General features: G+C 40.3%; 1 protein-coding gene across 1 annotated transcript in view; it reads left to right on the forward strand.

Annotated features, from left to right (window-relative positions):
- The first annotated feature begins 1,496 nt into the window (after nucleotides 1-1,496).
- The window catches only part of hspa9 (heat shock protein 9), a 16,440-nt gene continuing 3,212 nt past the window's right edge, over nucleotides 1,497-14,724 (forward strand). Inside the window, exons 1-13 of the mRNA XM_034093680.2 lie at nucleotides 1,497-1,782; nucleotides 2,830-2,888; nucleotides 3,114-3,201; nucleotides 6,902-7,083; nucleotides 7,212-7,336; nucleotides 8,341-8,414; nucleotides 9,035-9,141; nucleotides 9,612-9,867; nucleotides 10,081-10,290; nucleotides 10,619-10,846; nucleotides 10,983-11,205; nucleotides 13,142-13,236; nucleotides 13,721-13,813. Coding sequence (XP_033949571.1) covers nucleotides 1,702-1,782; nucleotides 2,830-2,888; nucleotides 3,114-3,201; nucleotides 6,902-7,083; nucleotides 7,212-7,336; nucleotides 8,341-8,414; nucleotides 9,035-9,141; nucleotides 9,612-9,867; nucleotides 10,081-10,290; nucleotides 10,619-10,846; nucleotides 10,983-11,205; nucleotides 13,142-13,236; nucleotides 13,721-13,813 — 1,821 coding nt within the window. The 5' untranslated portion in view covers nucleotides 1,497-1,701. The remainder of the gene's footprint in view (nucleotides 1,783-2,829; nucleotides 2,889-3,113; nucleotides 3,202-6,901; nucleotides 7,084-7,211; nucleotides 7,337-8,340; nucleotides 8,415-9,034; nucleotides 9,142-9,611; nucleotides 9,868-10,080; nucleotides 10,291-10,618; nucleotides 10,847-10,982; nucleotides 11,206-13,141; nucleotides 13,237-13,720; nucleotides 13,814-14,724) is intronic.

A 14,724-nucleotide genomic window follows, 5' to 3' on the forward strand; every position in this document is an offset into this window, starting at 1 on the left:
AATAAGTATCTCTAAATGTGGACTAGATGTTGACAGACAGGCCGCGTTGCATACAACAAAGCCTTATTCCAGCTATAGCCTACCTTTGAAGTTGATGGCAACACCCATGCATTTGAGCAGAACATGAGTTATACACGCTGGCCCTAGCTAGCCCCATTGAACATAAGCTCAGGGTGCCCAGGGACTTGCACCGAGCCCCTCTCTCTTCTCCCTCTCAATCTCTGCCCCAAAATTAGGACTTAGTTGAAAGATGGCTATAGTGCTAAAACAGCATATATTGCACTGATTAGGGAAATTGACCCTGTCTGCTTTCAAAGTCTCAGGTATTCTATTTTCTGTTTTAAAAAGTGAAAGTCTGAGGTATGGCCTTAAAAAAGACGAGTCAACAGCTGAGCGATGACAAAAGAGGGTCAAAATGTAACCTGTATTATACAACTGCTGAATTAGGTAACACCTATTCAATATTGTCCAAAAAAATCGATTGCATCTTTTTTAAAGCTAAACATTTTTTAAATGCCCTTATAATCATGATTTTCCCACTCTATATAAATATACAAAGTATTCCAAACAAACAACAGAGCAGGTTTTCTACCTGCGTATGTCCCTTAGATTTGAATCATGTATTAGTTTATATATTTAAAAAGGAACTCAATTACCTATTTCTATTGCTGGTGGACTTAATAAAGCGAACAATGATATAGTGAACAGGGTATGTTATTTTATGATACAAATTCATCATAATCAATCTTCTGGCTCTACTTGATACATAATTGAGACACGCAGGTAAGTCTTATTATTCTATTCTGCCACCAACTGCATTGGAGTGTGTAGAAGGCCTATCATAGCATTATGTTATCTAAAACAAAGTAATCATTGTAAACCAACGTATTTATAAATCGCATCCTATTTCCAAGTCCTGCCTATATAATCAATATAATATTATAATATATGATGTATAATCAACCCCCTTCTGATTATCCTGAAGTCCTGTCCTCTGCTTTTGGGTTTAGAACTCATTCTTGTCCTATGTTTTGTACTATACGTCTTATTGTCTCCCTCTCAAAATGATATATTCCAATGTATAATAATGAGTTGTATATCGTTAACGTGTTACACCACTGACACAAATTGTATTGTATTATACCCATTACACGTAAATTCATTCAGCATCACTGATGCAACACATGTGACACCGGTGTCCCCGCACACATACATTACATCCATGGTTACATCATGACCTTCACATGGCCACTACGCATGTGTGCCCTTTTCTGTTACTGATCACAAAAAAGGCAAAAATAGCATAAATTTGCTATGATTGAGTATCAAGCATTTTTCTAATTTCGTATGCATATAATATAAAGAATAAAAAGTGTACTTACATGTTATAAAGAATTATATAATGTTGCTTAAATCATTAATATCACTCAGGCAGTAAATGTGAAGCCCGATTCGGGGTCCTTCAGCGCTGCTTGTGCAACATGTGTTGGATAATTCTAGAAAAGCTTCGCAGTTGCTCTTGTGTTGGACCTTAGCTCGAGCTCGCACCCTCTAAGCCGCTACCCCTGGAAAAGAACCCCGGAGAATAGACATCTTTTAGTTTTTCTTCGCTTTTCTACATTTCAGGGAGCTCCTTTCTACACTAGACGTTTTATTAGGTTTGCATTTATTTTACATTAGCCTGTTAGCCGAGTTGTCAAAATGTTGAGTGTCGCCCAAATTGTTTCAAGGTCTCTCCCGAAAAAGAACTCCACAACAAATGTCTCCTCTTTGGTGAAGAAGGTGGGTTGCAAAATAATGTATCTTAGGTTATTAAACAGTCGTTAATATCAGTGACGAGTGTATGTATAAGATTTGACAATCTGCCGGCTAGCTTAGCATGCTAAATGTGTTAGCTTGGAGCTAGCTTACCTCATCGTGACTACCAATATGTCACTTGTGGCGTTAGTTAGCTAACGTTGGCTCGAAGTGGTCAGTGTTATTCCTCTTCTTTTAATAAGCACGGTATTAAGAGTTTGTGCATACTTGCTAACAATGCGTTAGGGACACCAGATGTTTGGAGCTAATGTAACCGTATGCAGTACCTGTCATGTGCTGAAACTACAATCTACAAAGAGTTTAAATTATTTCTGCATGTGTGTCATTTATTAGATGTAAGTAATGACTGAATTAGTATCTAATTGACTAGATTTAAGTTAAGCATGCGTGTTGTAAGAGAATGGCTCACGTTTAATGTGACCTTCAATGAGTGCATCCCCACCCCCTAGCATGGTGCAACATTTCTTACATGTTGTTCCTAAGTTTAATAAGTTCAGAAGCCTTTGATCGTCTGCTTATCAACATATTAAAGGCTGTTATGTTGTACATGAGCTAATCGACTTCTAGCACAGTGTCACCTTCGTTATGCATTTCATCACCCACAGATTTAAAGGTTAATGTCATGTCTGTCCTGTTCGAATGAAATCCCTTGAGCTTACAGTTGTTCGTGGTCTACCGGGCTACTCTGAGAAATGTCTAAATCAAACATCATTTATTGTAATATCATGTCATTTGTGGCATACTTCTTTGTGACTGGAGTATCATAATTGTATAACAACCCTGTTGTACAATACCACTTAACATGTGCAGTTGTAAAATGCATAATATTTACTATTGTGATAATCATGGCTGCCACTTTAGGACTATTACATGGCACTTTCTTAAATGTTCTTACTTGTTTCTACTTCATTACTGTTATGCAATGCTGCTACTTATTTGTAACCATGGATGTGTACTTTTTTAATTATCTCTAATTAACATGTGTTTATCTGTTTTGTTGTTTCTAAACAGGCTTCCTGGAGCGGCTTCCAACCCGATGCTCTCAGGGCTCTGTCTAGAAGAGACTATGCGTGAGTAACATCAGCACAAAACCTATAATATCTTGGTGTTCTGTAAAATTGGTGCTGATCGTAAAGTCAAAGCGTAATTTATTTACATAAGCAAAAATACTTGTGACTAATGGATAATTGAGATTAAGAGTTTAGTACTCAATTCTTGGTGCGCCAATTTGTTCGGCGGGCGATCGATCGGATCATCCCTAATAATAACAACTGTGTATATGTTCTGTGTTGCAGGTCAGAGGCGGTCAAAGGCTCCGTCATTGGCATTGACCTGGGAACCACTAACTCATGTGTCGCCGTCATGGATGGGAAACAGGCAAAGGTGAGAATGAACTTCACTGAACACACACAACTGTCATGGACAGTAAAGTATGTCGACTTTGTGACCTTAATTATGTTACAATTGTGCTTTTGAAATAGCTGGGTTTATTACATTTGTGTTTACGTGAACTCGGTGCAAGGCAATTTATTTGTATAGCACAATTCATACAGTAATGCAATTCAAAGTGCTTTACAGGATCAAACAGAAAACACAATACATTGAGAAGAAATACAAAACACACTAAATAATTAATTAAAAGAAAGAAAACCATGTTTAACAGTTCGAAAATTTGAACATTTAAATTTGAAAAGCCATATTAAAAAGAAATGTTTTTAGACCTGATTTAAATGTTTCTAAAATGCTAGCCATTCTCAGATGTTCTGGGAGTTTGTTCCGCATCAGGAGCGTAGATGCAGAAGGCTGCTTTCCCACGCTTTGATCTCACAAATGGAACAGTGAGCTGGCCTGCGCCTGAAGACCTAAGGGGTCTGCTGGGTTCGTACCACTGAAGGAGGTCCTTGATATATTTGGGTCCTAGCCCGTTTAGTGCTTTATACAGTATGTGTGCATTCAAATCTTAAAGTCAATTCTCTCACTAACTGGAAGCCAATGCAGCGATCTCAGCACTGGAGTGATGTGATCCGTTTTCTTTGTCCGGGTTAAGATTCTGGCAGCAGCATTTTGAATTAGTTGGAGTTTACGGAGTGATTTTTTTTTTGTGAAGATGCTGTTGCAATAGTCAAGCTTGCTAAAAACAAATGCATGGACAAGTTTTTCAAGGTCTTGCTTGGACATACGGTCTGTAATACGTGAAATATCTTTTAGATGGTAGTAGGCTGATCTGTTGATTTCCCTGATGTGGCTGTTAAAATTGAGGTTAGAGTCTAAAATTATATCTAAGTTTCTTGCTTGACTTTTCGGTTCGAGTAATAGTGATTCTTTCTTCTTTGGTTCCAAAAACAATTACTTTGGTTTTTTTTGTGTTGAGCTGTAAGAAATTACGGCACATCCAGTCATGTATTTGTTTTAGACATGTGATCAATAAATCAGTAGGACCGTATTCATCTATGGAAAGTGATATGTAGATTTGGGTGTCATCCGCGTAATTATGATGGGAAATGTTGTTATTTCTAATAATTTGAGCAAGTGGCAGCATGTACAAATTGAATAGAAGGGGCCCGAGGATCGACCGCTGGAGAACTCCACATGTCATTTTGGTTCTGTCCGATGTACAGCTACCAATTGAAACAAAATACTCTCGGTTTTCAACATAGGATGTAAACCATTTTAGGACAGTGCCAGACAGACCCACCCATTTCTCTAGTCTTTCTATTAAAATGTTGTGATCTATGGTGTCAAACGCCGCACTGAGGTCTAATAGAACTAAAACTGTCGATTTCCCACAATCGGTATTGCAAAGAATGTCATTTAAAATCTTTAATAAAACCGTCTATGTGCTATGACGAGACCTAAAACCAGATTGGTTCAGAATCTCTGGCCTTCACATTTAGGTGGTCACACACACATTCTTAATCAACATGACTTGTCAAGTCCTTTTGACAGGGGTTTAATACTTATTAGTTCTAGTGAAAGGAATGAAACTGACTAATTCATTTCATTTTTAAGATTTTATTTTATTATTCAGGAATACAAACTTGTCACCTTTCCGCGAAATTCACCGCTTTGAATCCAAAATAGGTCGTTTGTGTGATTCGTGTAGATCTGCAATAAAAATATTTTTGGGGGGGGTTCTGGGATTGGTCCTTGGACCTGGGCATGGTTACGTCACTGTGACCAGGAAGAAGCAAATGGAAAAAGAGAAATCCCCACCGAGGCGTTCTGGGGCAGCATAGACGGGTCTTCTCCGTTAGTTTTACTCGCTACAGGGTGCACTTTGAGGGTTTGTGACTCTGCAGAAAAACCTTCATAACACACAAGGGGACGGGTAACCAGACAAGCATGACATGGGACCTTTAACACTTGATTATATTTCACATCATTCATCCAAATCTGTAAAGGTATTAAATACATGTAGTGGAGTCAAAGTACACCTTTTACCTCTGAACTGTAGAGGAGCAGAAGAACAAAGTAGCAAGACATTGATATACTTATATAAAGTACAAGTATCTCAAAATTGTACCCAAGTATAGTACTTGAGTTTATGAACTTAGTTACTTTACACCAGTGGCTATACAGATGGAATAGACCCTCCAGAAAAACACGGACAAAAATCCTTGATTATGCGATCAAACATGCGGGGTTTTGTGTGATTTTATGCGGTGAAATTGCAGAAAGTTGCTAAATATGTCTTATTTATTCTCTCACACACAACCTGCCACTAACGTTAAACTCCTTTACTATACAATTAAACACATTCAATGTTTATTTATTGTCAAAGCAATTGGGCTATTTTAATCACTCACACACACACACACACACACACACACACACACACACACTTACACTTCTCCGCCTCATTCTGTTTTCATTTACTCGTTCGTTATCTGACCAGCTTCAATCTTGTAGGCTACTCACCTCGTTTCTTGTAGCCCTCGAAAGGGTTTTGGAGGTCGATGCCTCGGTGGACGTGAGTTGTTTGGCTTTCTTGCAGCAGCAGCAAAAAGCATTTTCTGGTCCTTGTCACCTTTTTCATACCTGATGAGTTTGCATCCCTGATTATTGATAACCAATTTCTTGGTTTTAGTTTGCTCCCATATCATTTTCTAACATACTAATGGACATCTTTGTTAATGTTGTGACAAAATGTTTTAGCTTGCAGCTCCACACGGCATGCTTTGTGAGCAGGGAAGCATGTTCAAGCTTTTTCCACAAAGTTAATACCAACACCACATCAAACACATTTGTACGCTTGAGATACAAAACGTAGTCTGACATGTTAGTTTCTTCTTGATGTACATTATTTTAAAGCGTTGATAAGAGGTGTAAATCACCGTTTCTTCACAACACCATATCATATATATTATTCGGAAGACATTTGCAGATGTCACGAAGTCTGCCACAAACACATTTCAATTACACTCGGGGCCCGGGATGTATATGATCTGACAGAAGAGCATGAGACGGATAACCTGTCTTTCCCTCAGTGCTAATGGCACTTCAGAGATTTAGCAGGGCAGGAATACAACCAATCGGAGCCGGGGATTCTCTAACGCAGCGCCAGTCACTGTTTTTCTCTCCGTCAGTCTCCTATCTTGCCCCGACTCGGTATATTCTCCAAGTTCGGAACCACCAGTTTTGACTTAAGTTGAAATATACCTTGTTGGCACCTTGAACGAAGCCACCCATGTTTGTTTATTAAAGTGTCATTCGTTTAAGATGGTTTGCTGTCTGAACATGCTCTGCAGTGTCACTCAATTGCAGAGCTCATATATTTGCTTAGGGAAATTACTTTTTCTTTTGGCAAACATGGGTGTTTGGAGAATTAGTTTCAACAAGTTCTGACATCTCCCTTTTTATTAACTCAATTCTGATACGGTTACAGTTTATTATCATTGAAAAATGTATCCGTTTGCAAAATAATTTAATTGATTTAAGATAAATAATTGTTTATCATCAGAAAGCTCTAAGAGAAACTATTATGCAAATACATTACAGCAGTTTAACAGAACTTGGGTTCGCCATGCAGGGGGATAATGCCTCTGCCAGGGTAAATGAACTGAAGAACTTCTCCTCCCCTCAGGTGTTGGAGAACGCAGAGGGAGCTAGGACAACTCCTTCTGTCATCGCCTTCACAGGCGAGGGGGAGCGCCTGGTGGGCATGCCCGCCAAACGCCAGTCAGTCACCAATCCTCAGAACACACTGTACGCCACCAAGAGACTGATCGGACGCCGCTATGACGACGCTGAGGTGCAGAACGACATGTGAGTGACCTTTGGCATTCTACATTACTCCTGCACTCGTGAATGGTTAAAGACAAAAGGACTGAGCGGATGAATAAACCTGATTCGCTAGCCTAAAGATGTTAAATTTGCCTTTTTCCTGTTCACAGGAAGAACGTCCCCTACAAGATTGTGCGTGCTTCTAACGGTGACGCCTGGCTGGAGGCTCATGGGAAACTGTACTCCCCCAGCCAGGCTGGAGCCTTCGTCCTGATGAAGATGAAGGAGACTGCAGGTATGAGAAAACAGTGCCAGTGTTTCTTTGACGTTTTATTATCTAGAGTTGCAAGAAAAAGTATGTGAACCCTTTGGAATGACCTGGATCTCTGCATAAGTTGGTCATCAAATGTGCTCTGATCTTCATCTAAGTCACAACAATAGACAAACACAGTCTGCTTAAACTAATACCACACAAACAATTATATGTGTTCATGTTTGTATTGCACACACCATGTAAACATTCACAGTGCAGGGTGGAACAAGTATGTGAACCCCTAGGCTAAAGACTTCTTCAAGAGCTAATGGAGTCAGGAGTCAGCCGACCTGGAGTCCAGTCAATGAGACGAGATTGGAGGTGTTGGTTAAAGCTGCCCTGCCCTATAAGAAATACACACCAGTTTTTAATTTGCTATTCTTAAGAAGCATTGCCGGATGTGAGCCATGCCTCGCTCAGAAGACCTACCATTAAGAACTGCTGACTTGCATAAAGCTGCAAAGGGTTCCAGAAGTATCTCTGAAAGCCTTGATGTTCATCAGTCCACGGTAAGACAAGTCGTCTATAAATGGAGAAAGTTCAGCACTGTTGCTGCTCTCCCTAGGAGTGGCCGTCCTGTAAAGATGACTGCAAGAGCACTGCGCAGAATGCTCAATGAGGTGAAGAAGAGTCCTAGCGAGTCAGCTAGAGACTTAAAGAAATCTCTGGCACATGCTGACGTCTCTGTTGATGAATCTACGATACGTAAAACACTGAACAAGAATGGAGTTCCTGGGAGGACACCACGGAGGAAGCCACTGCTGTCCAGAAACAACATTGCTGCACGTTTGAAGTTTGCAAAAGAGCACCTGGATGTTCCACAGCACTCCTGGCAACATGTTCTGTGGACGGATGAAACCAAAGCTGAGTTGTTTGGAAGGAACACACAACGCTATGTGTGGAGAATCCAAAGGGTTCACATACTCTTTCTTGCAGCTGTATACATGAGCATTGGTTATAGTAATGATTTTATATTTGTGTTGCAGAGAACTTCCTGGGAACCAAAGTGAAGAACGCTGTGGTCACTGTGCCAGCATACTTCAACGACTCCCAAAGACAGGTACGCTCACACACTCGGCATGATGACGGACCAGTCTGGATCCATTTGGTCAGTGGAGTTGGTCTGACTGATAATAAAATATATATATACATAAATCAATGTGAGCACTAAAACAATCCGATAAGCAATTATCTTTCAGAAATAACAGCAGACATCTCATGGGTTGATGTAGAAAAATATAGTATGAGGTTGCTAACGTCACTTCCGTACTTTTTTTGACGGCAACAATAATTCTTTACGTCCTCTACAGAAAAAAGGACGGTAAAAGAAAAGGTCTAATTCAGAAATCACAGTTTAAGTGTAAGCATGCCGCCTGCCGCTCGTCCACCGGACGACCTACTGGACGACCTACTGGACTTCCATCGCCTATTTGTTCTGAACTTTATAAAAACAAATGTCTGGCGCTTTATTTCACACGATTTTCATATTTTTTGTGTAATTAGAGTTTTTGACGAAAACAAAAATATTGTTTTCGAAGGACACGAATGGATGTACACTGCAATGTGAAAGGGCGGCAGACAAATAAAGATGTTGTGTATCCCTGGTGCTGCATTAAAAGTGTGGACACAATATTTGCAATCACAATATTCTCAAATATGTTTTATTGTGTTTTTTTTTAGGCTACCAAAGATGCGGGTCAGATCGCTGGTCTGAACGTCCTGCGTGTGATCAACGAGCCCACCGCCGCTGCTCTGGCCTACGGTCTGGAGAAAACTGAGGATAAAGTGTAAGTGGAGAATTCATTCACGGGCCACATTCTGTTAAAGAGAAAACCAAAGAACTGTTCAAAAAGCAATCAAAGGGTAAAAGTAGAAATTAATGTATTTAAAAAATCTGTAATAACTTATTTTTCTTTAATGTAATTAGAAAAATATGGGTAGATAAATGACAATTTAGGGTCCTCTCAGTTGAAAGTTTACTTATGTTTTAATATGAATGACTATTGTATTCGTAGTAGAAGTTTGTATGTCTGTTTTTGTGTATGTGGCTTTAGTGTGTAAATGGGTATTTAGATTGTATGCATGTGTGGACCCCAGAAAGAATGTCCATTAGTCATGCTAACGCTAACAGGGATCATAATAAAGACGCAAGAGGGGCCTGGTACTGAAGGACGGGTGATGGTGATGCATCAGGAAACACTGTCCGGTCATTTCTTCAGCTTTTGATGTGTTATTGAAATGACCTTTCCGTTTCCAGTATTGCCGTCTATGACCTGGGTGGAGGTACGTTTGATATCTCCGTCCTGGAGATCCAGAAGGGGGTTTTTGAGGTGAAGTCTACCAACGGAGACACCTTCCTTGGAGGCGAGGACTTCGACCAGCACCTCCTCAGACACATTGTCAAGGAGTTCAAGAGAGAGTCTGGAGTGGATCTGACAAAAGACAACATGGCTCTGCAGAGAGTCCGGGAGGCTGCTGAGAAGGCCAAGTGTGAGCTGTCCTCTTCTCTGCAGGTAACATAACCCTCATAGTCCCTCATGCAACAGGCCTCAAGTCAAAATACACTCCATGAGCAATTCATAGTTATACCTAAAAACATTTTGGCATGCTGTTTATTCTTCACTGATTTAATATGTTATTAAATATCAAGAAGACTCCTTTAGTGAGTTTTATTTTATTAAAATGTTTTCCTGTTTATTTAAAACGCTGGTTATTCTCTCTTCCAGACGGACATCAACCTGCCCTACCTGACCATGGACGCCTCCGGCCCCAAACATCTGAATATAAAGCTGACCCGCTCTCAGTTTGAAAACATCGTGGGTGACCTGATCCGACGCACAGTGGCTCCCTGTCAGAAGGCCATGCAGGACGCTGAGGTGACCAAGGGAGACATCGGGGAGGTACTCCTGGTGGGAGGCATGAGCCGCATGCCAAAGGTAAACACACGGTGTACAACGCGGTTACATCCACAACACTACTGTTTCTAATTAGTGCAGAAGCTTTCCATTATTATATTGAGTATTCTAACGTTGAAATACTTTTGATTTATTAAAGAGCAAAGTTAATATAGTTAAGGGAGACCAAAACAAGTCATCTGTTTCCTCAACATTTTTAATGCAAACAAATACAAATAAAAGGCTCCCGACATGCTTGCAAATAACACATTTTAGGAGATTTTCCCCATAGAAAAATGGCGCTCTGTAAGGAACACAGACGAACGTACTCGCCAGAAGTAACCTGGATGCATCATTGTTTCTCCTGCAGGTTCAGCAGACGGTGCAGGATCTGTTTGGCCGTGCGCCCAGCAAATCAGTCAACCCAGACGAGGCCGTTGCCATCGGAGCAGCCATCCAGGGTGGTGTTTTGGCCGGTGATGTCACTGATGTGCTGCTACTGGATGTGACACCACTGTCACTGGGTATTGAGACCCTGGGCGGTGTCTTCACCAAACTCATCAACAGGAACACCACTATCCCCACCAAGAAGAGCCAGGTACTGACCGATGCTTCAGCTTTATAGTGAGCTGTTGGCTCTTTGCCATTTAAAAAAAGCTGTTGTCAGGTGTAATATATATATATATATATAAAAAGTGTATACATGTCCTAATGTATCTCACTGCTCCCTCCAGGTGTTTTCCACAGCAGCTGACGGTCAGACTCAGGTGGAGATCAAGGTGTGTCAGGGGGAGCGAGAGATGGCTGCTGACAACAAGGTGATGGGTCAGTTCACTCTGGTGGGACTCCCACCCGCCCCCCGCGGTGTTCCTCAGGTGGAGGTCACCTTCGACATCGACGCCAACGGCATCGTCCACGTCTCCGCCAAGGACAAAGGAACGGGCCGGGAACAGCAGAGTGAGTGTCACATAATAAGCTGAACATACATCAAGAACTTAAGAATTGACTGCTAAGTCATCAGTTAGAATGAATATTAATATGAATGGAGTGGAGCAGTGATGATATATTTCTGTAGGCCCACCAGAAAGTTAGCGTCACAAGGATCCCTCGACAAAAAGTGTTAGGAATATCAAGAAATGAGGATCTGTGGCAAACAATAATTTAGTTTCATGACAGTTGCACTATATTACAATAAAATACATTTTGATATAAACATACGTTGAAGAAAATATGTGCAAAGAAATAGTAATGTTTATGATACTGAACTCCATATATTAACACCACTTTGTGATTTTTTTTTTTAAGCATAAATGCAATTGCCAGAATGAAAAAGCTAACGTTAGGCTATAAAAAAAACTACATCCCGGTCTTATGGCTGTGCTTACAACAGGCATTACAAAGCAAAGATAATAAAAATAAACACCACAGGTATACAATACATGTTTAAAAGGCATACTGTAGTTTGAATATGAGCAGCTCAATTAAAAGCAGCCAAAGAGATATGTTTTTAGTCTCGATTTAAAAAAAATAGTAAGCGTTTCTGCGGACGTGCATGATTTGGATAGTTTATTCCAGAGTGTCGGGGCATAATAGCTAAATGCTACCTCCATGTTTAGTTTAATCTTGGAACCGATAGCAGACCCGTCCCAGAAGACCTGAGGCACCTTGATGGCTCGTAATTATACAGGAGTTAAACAACATACTTTGGTCCTAAACCATGTAATGATTTAAAAACTAGCAATAGTACTTTAAAATCAATTCTTTGGCCGACTGGAGGCCAATGTAAAGATTTCAGAACCGGACTGATGTGATCCACTCTTTTAGTGTTAGTGAGGACACGAGCAGCAGCGTTCTGAATCAGCTGCAGTTTTATGATGGATTTTTTTGTCAGCCCTGTTAATACACAGTTGCAGTAGTCCAGTCTACTGAAGATAAAAGCATGGACAAGCTTTTCTAAGTCCTGCTGTGACATTAGTTTTTTAATCCTCGATATATTCTTCAGGTGATAATAAGCAGACCTAATGACTGTTGTAATGTGGCTGTTGAAATTCAGGTCTGAGTCCATCACTACACCTAGATTTCTTGCTTTATTAGTGGTTTTGTAGTCTGCCGACTGAAGCTCTGCGATTACTTTTAATCGGTCCTTCTTTGCTCCATAAACAATGATCTCAGTTTTTTATTTGTTCAGTTGGAGAAAGTTCTGAGTCATCCAGTCAGTGATGTGCTCAATGCACTTGCTCAGTGTTCTAATCGGAGAACAGTCTCCTGGTGTGATTTTAAAATAAATCTGGGTGTCGTCTGCATTGATGTGATAGCTTAGATCGCTCTTTTTAATAATTTCAGCCAGAGGTAGCATATAAATATTAAAAAGCAAAGGTCCTAAGATGGAGCCTTGAGGAACCCCGCATGACATATTGATCAGGGTTGATGTGTAGTTGCCTATTGAGACAACGTTTTTCTGTCCTTTAAGTAGGAACTAAACCAATTTAGAGCTGTTGCTGAAACTCCCACCCAGTTTTCTAGTAACCACTGTTTTATGACGTTCTAGAAGCTTCAGACATACACCTGGGTATTTATATCGTAGAACAAAACTTGAAAATCTCTCCAGCTTGTGTTGACCACAGATCTTAATTCGGGAATCTAGCCAAAAAACGTCAGGACGATGGAACCGGATGTTGTAAAATGCTGACTCATTTCCGGGTTCTAGGACTCATTCTTGCACCAATCCATACATGTAGCTGCATGAACAAACAGTGCATATTTGGTTCATCCAAAGGTTCAGTAATGAGTTTGGTTCAGAAGAGCATTTGGGGAGCTAAATGTGTTATTAGTTGAAATGGTCAGATGTAAATGTGGAGCGGCTCTTTGCTGAGCGTCTCTGCTCTCTCCTCAGTTGTGATCCAGTCATCAGGAGGTCTCAGTAAAGATGACATCGAGAACATGATCAAGAATGCTGAGAAGTACGCAGAGGAGGACCGCAGGAGGAAGGTAAAGACCGGAAACGCTGAAGTGCATTACCACCAATGAGTCCATTTATTTTGAAGTGGCTTTTAAGACGCAGTCCAGGTTGATTTGGCTCAGAGTGTCAGTAGTTCCATAGAATGCCCCTTATTTCTGCCCCCTCACTTACAGGCAGTAGACGGTGCATATATCAGCACAGGTACTATATCATACAATGCACCATGTAAAGAACTCTAGTATATGTATTATATTCTAATGTTTAAAGTATATACATTTTAAACTACTATACTAGGGTTCTTTAACAGCATATTTTCTTTGTTACATGTACTGCAAATATATTAATATTGCAATACTTTCATCAGGCTCAATCACCATGATTGTCATTAGACTATAGTCAGACACGACATTAGTTTACTTGCATGGAATCCTCCAGTTAGAGTATTTGGAAGCTCTCTACATAGTTGTGGTCATTTATAGATCTGTTGGCTCTAACTCATGTGGTTGTTGACAGGACCGTGTGGAGGCCGTCAACATGGCTGAGGGCATCGTCCACGACACAGAATCCAAGATGGAGGAGTTCAAGGACCAGCTTCCTGCTGATGAGGTAACATTATTCTTTGTTGTTCAAACTAGCCAATACACAACTCAGCATTTCTGATGACACTGAAAACAAAGTGTAGACTCTGCTCTATAATACTAAATAACAGACATTTCCAGATGTACTTCACCTTTCTTTATGGATATCATTATTGAGGAAATGGGTGGTAACATGTATATAGCTCCCTGAATAATGATCCTGAAGAACCTGCCGACATGTAACACTCTCTGCTGTACTATCCTTTTGTACCGCCTTTTTATTATTATCATTATTCTGATGGTTAATCCTCCAGTGTGTACCCTAAAGACTCAAAACTCACCTCCTTCCACTCCACTTCGAGCAATACAATTATAAACTAACTAAGCCCCCTTATATATACTAACTAAGCCCCCTTATATATACTAACTAAGCCCCCTTATATATACTAACTAAGCCCCCTTATATATACTAACTAAGCCCCCATATATACTAACTAAGCCCCCATATATGCTAACTAAGCCCCCATATATGCTAACTAAGCCCCCATATATGCTAACTAAGCCCCCATATGCTAACTAAGCCCCCATATATGCTAACTAAGCCCCCATATATGCTAACTAAGCCCCCATATATGCTAACTAAGCCCCCATATATGCTAACTAAGCCCCCATATATGCTAACTAAGCCCTTATATGCTAACTAAGCCCTTATATGCTAACTAAGCCCCATATATGCTAACTAAGCCCCCATATATGCTAACTAAGCCCCCATATATGCTAACTAAGCCCCCATATATGCTAACTAAGCCCCCATATACTAACTAAGCCCCCATATATGCTAACTAAGCCCCCATATATGCTAACTAAGCCCTTATATGCTAACTAAGCCCTTATATGCTAACTAAGCCCTTATATGCCCCCTTATATGCTAACTAAGCC

This window comes from Pseudochaenichthys georgianus, chromosome 10, assembly GCF_902827115.2.
Source record: "Pseudochaenichthys georgianus chromosome 10, fPseGeo1.2, whole genome shotgun sequence".
NCBI lineage: Eukaryota > Metazoa > Chordata > Actinopteri > Perciformes > Channichthyidae > Pseudochaenichthys > Pseudochaenichthys georgianus.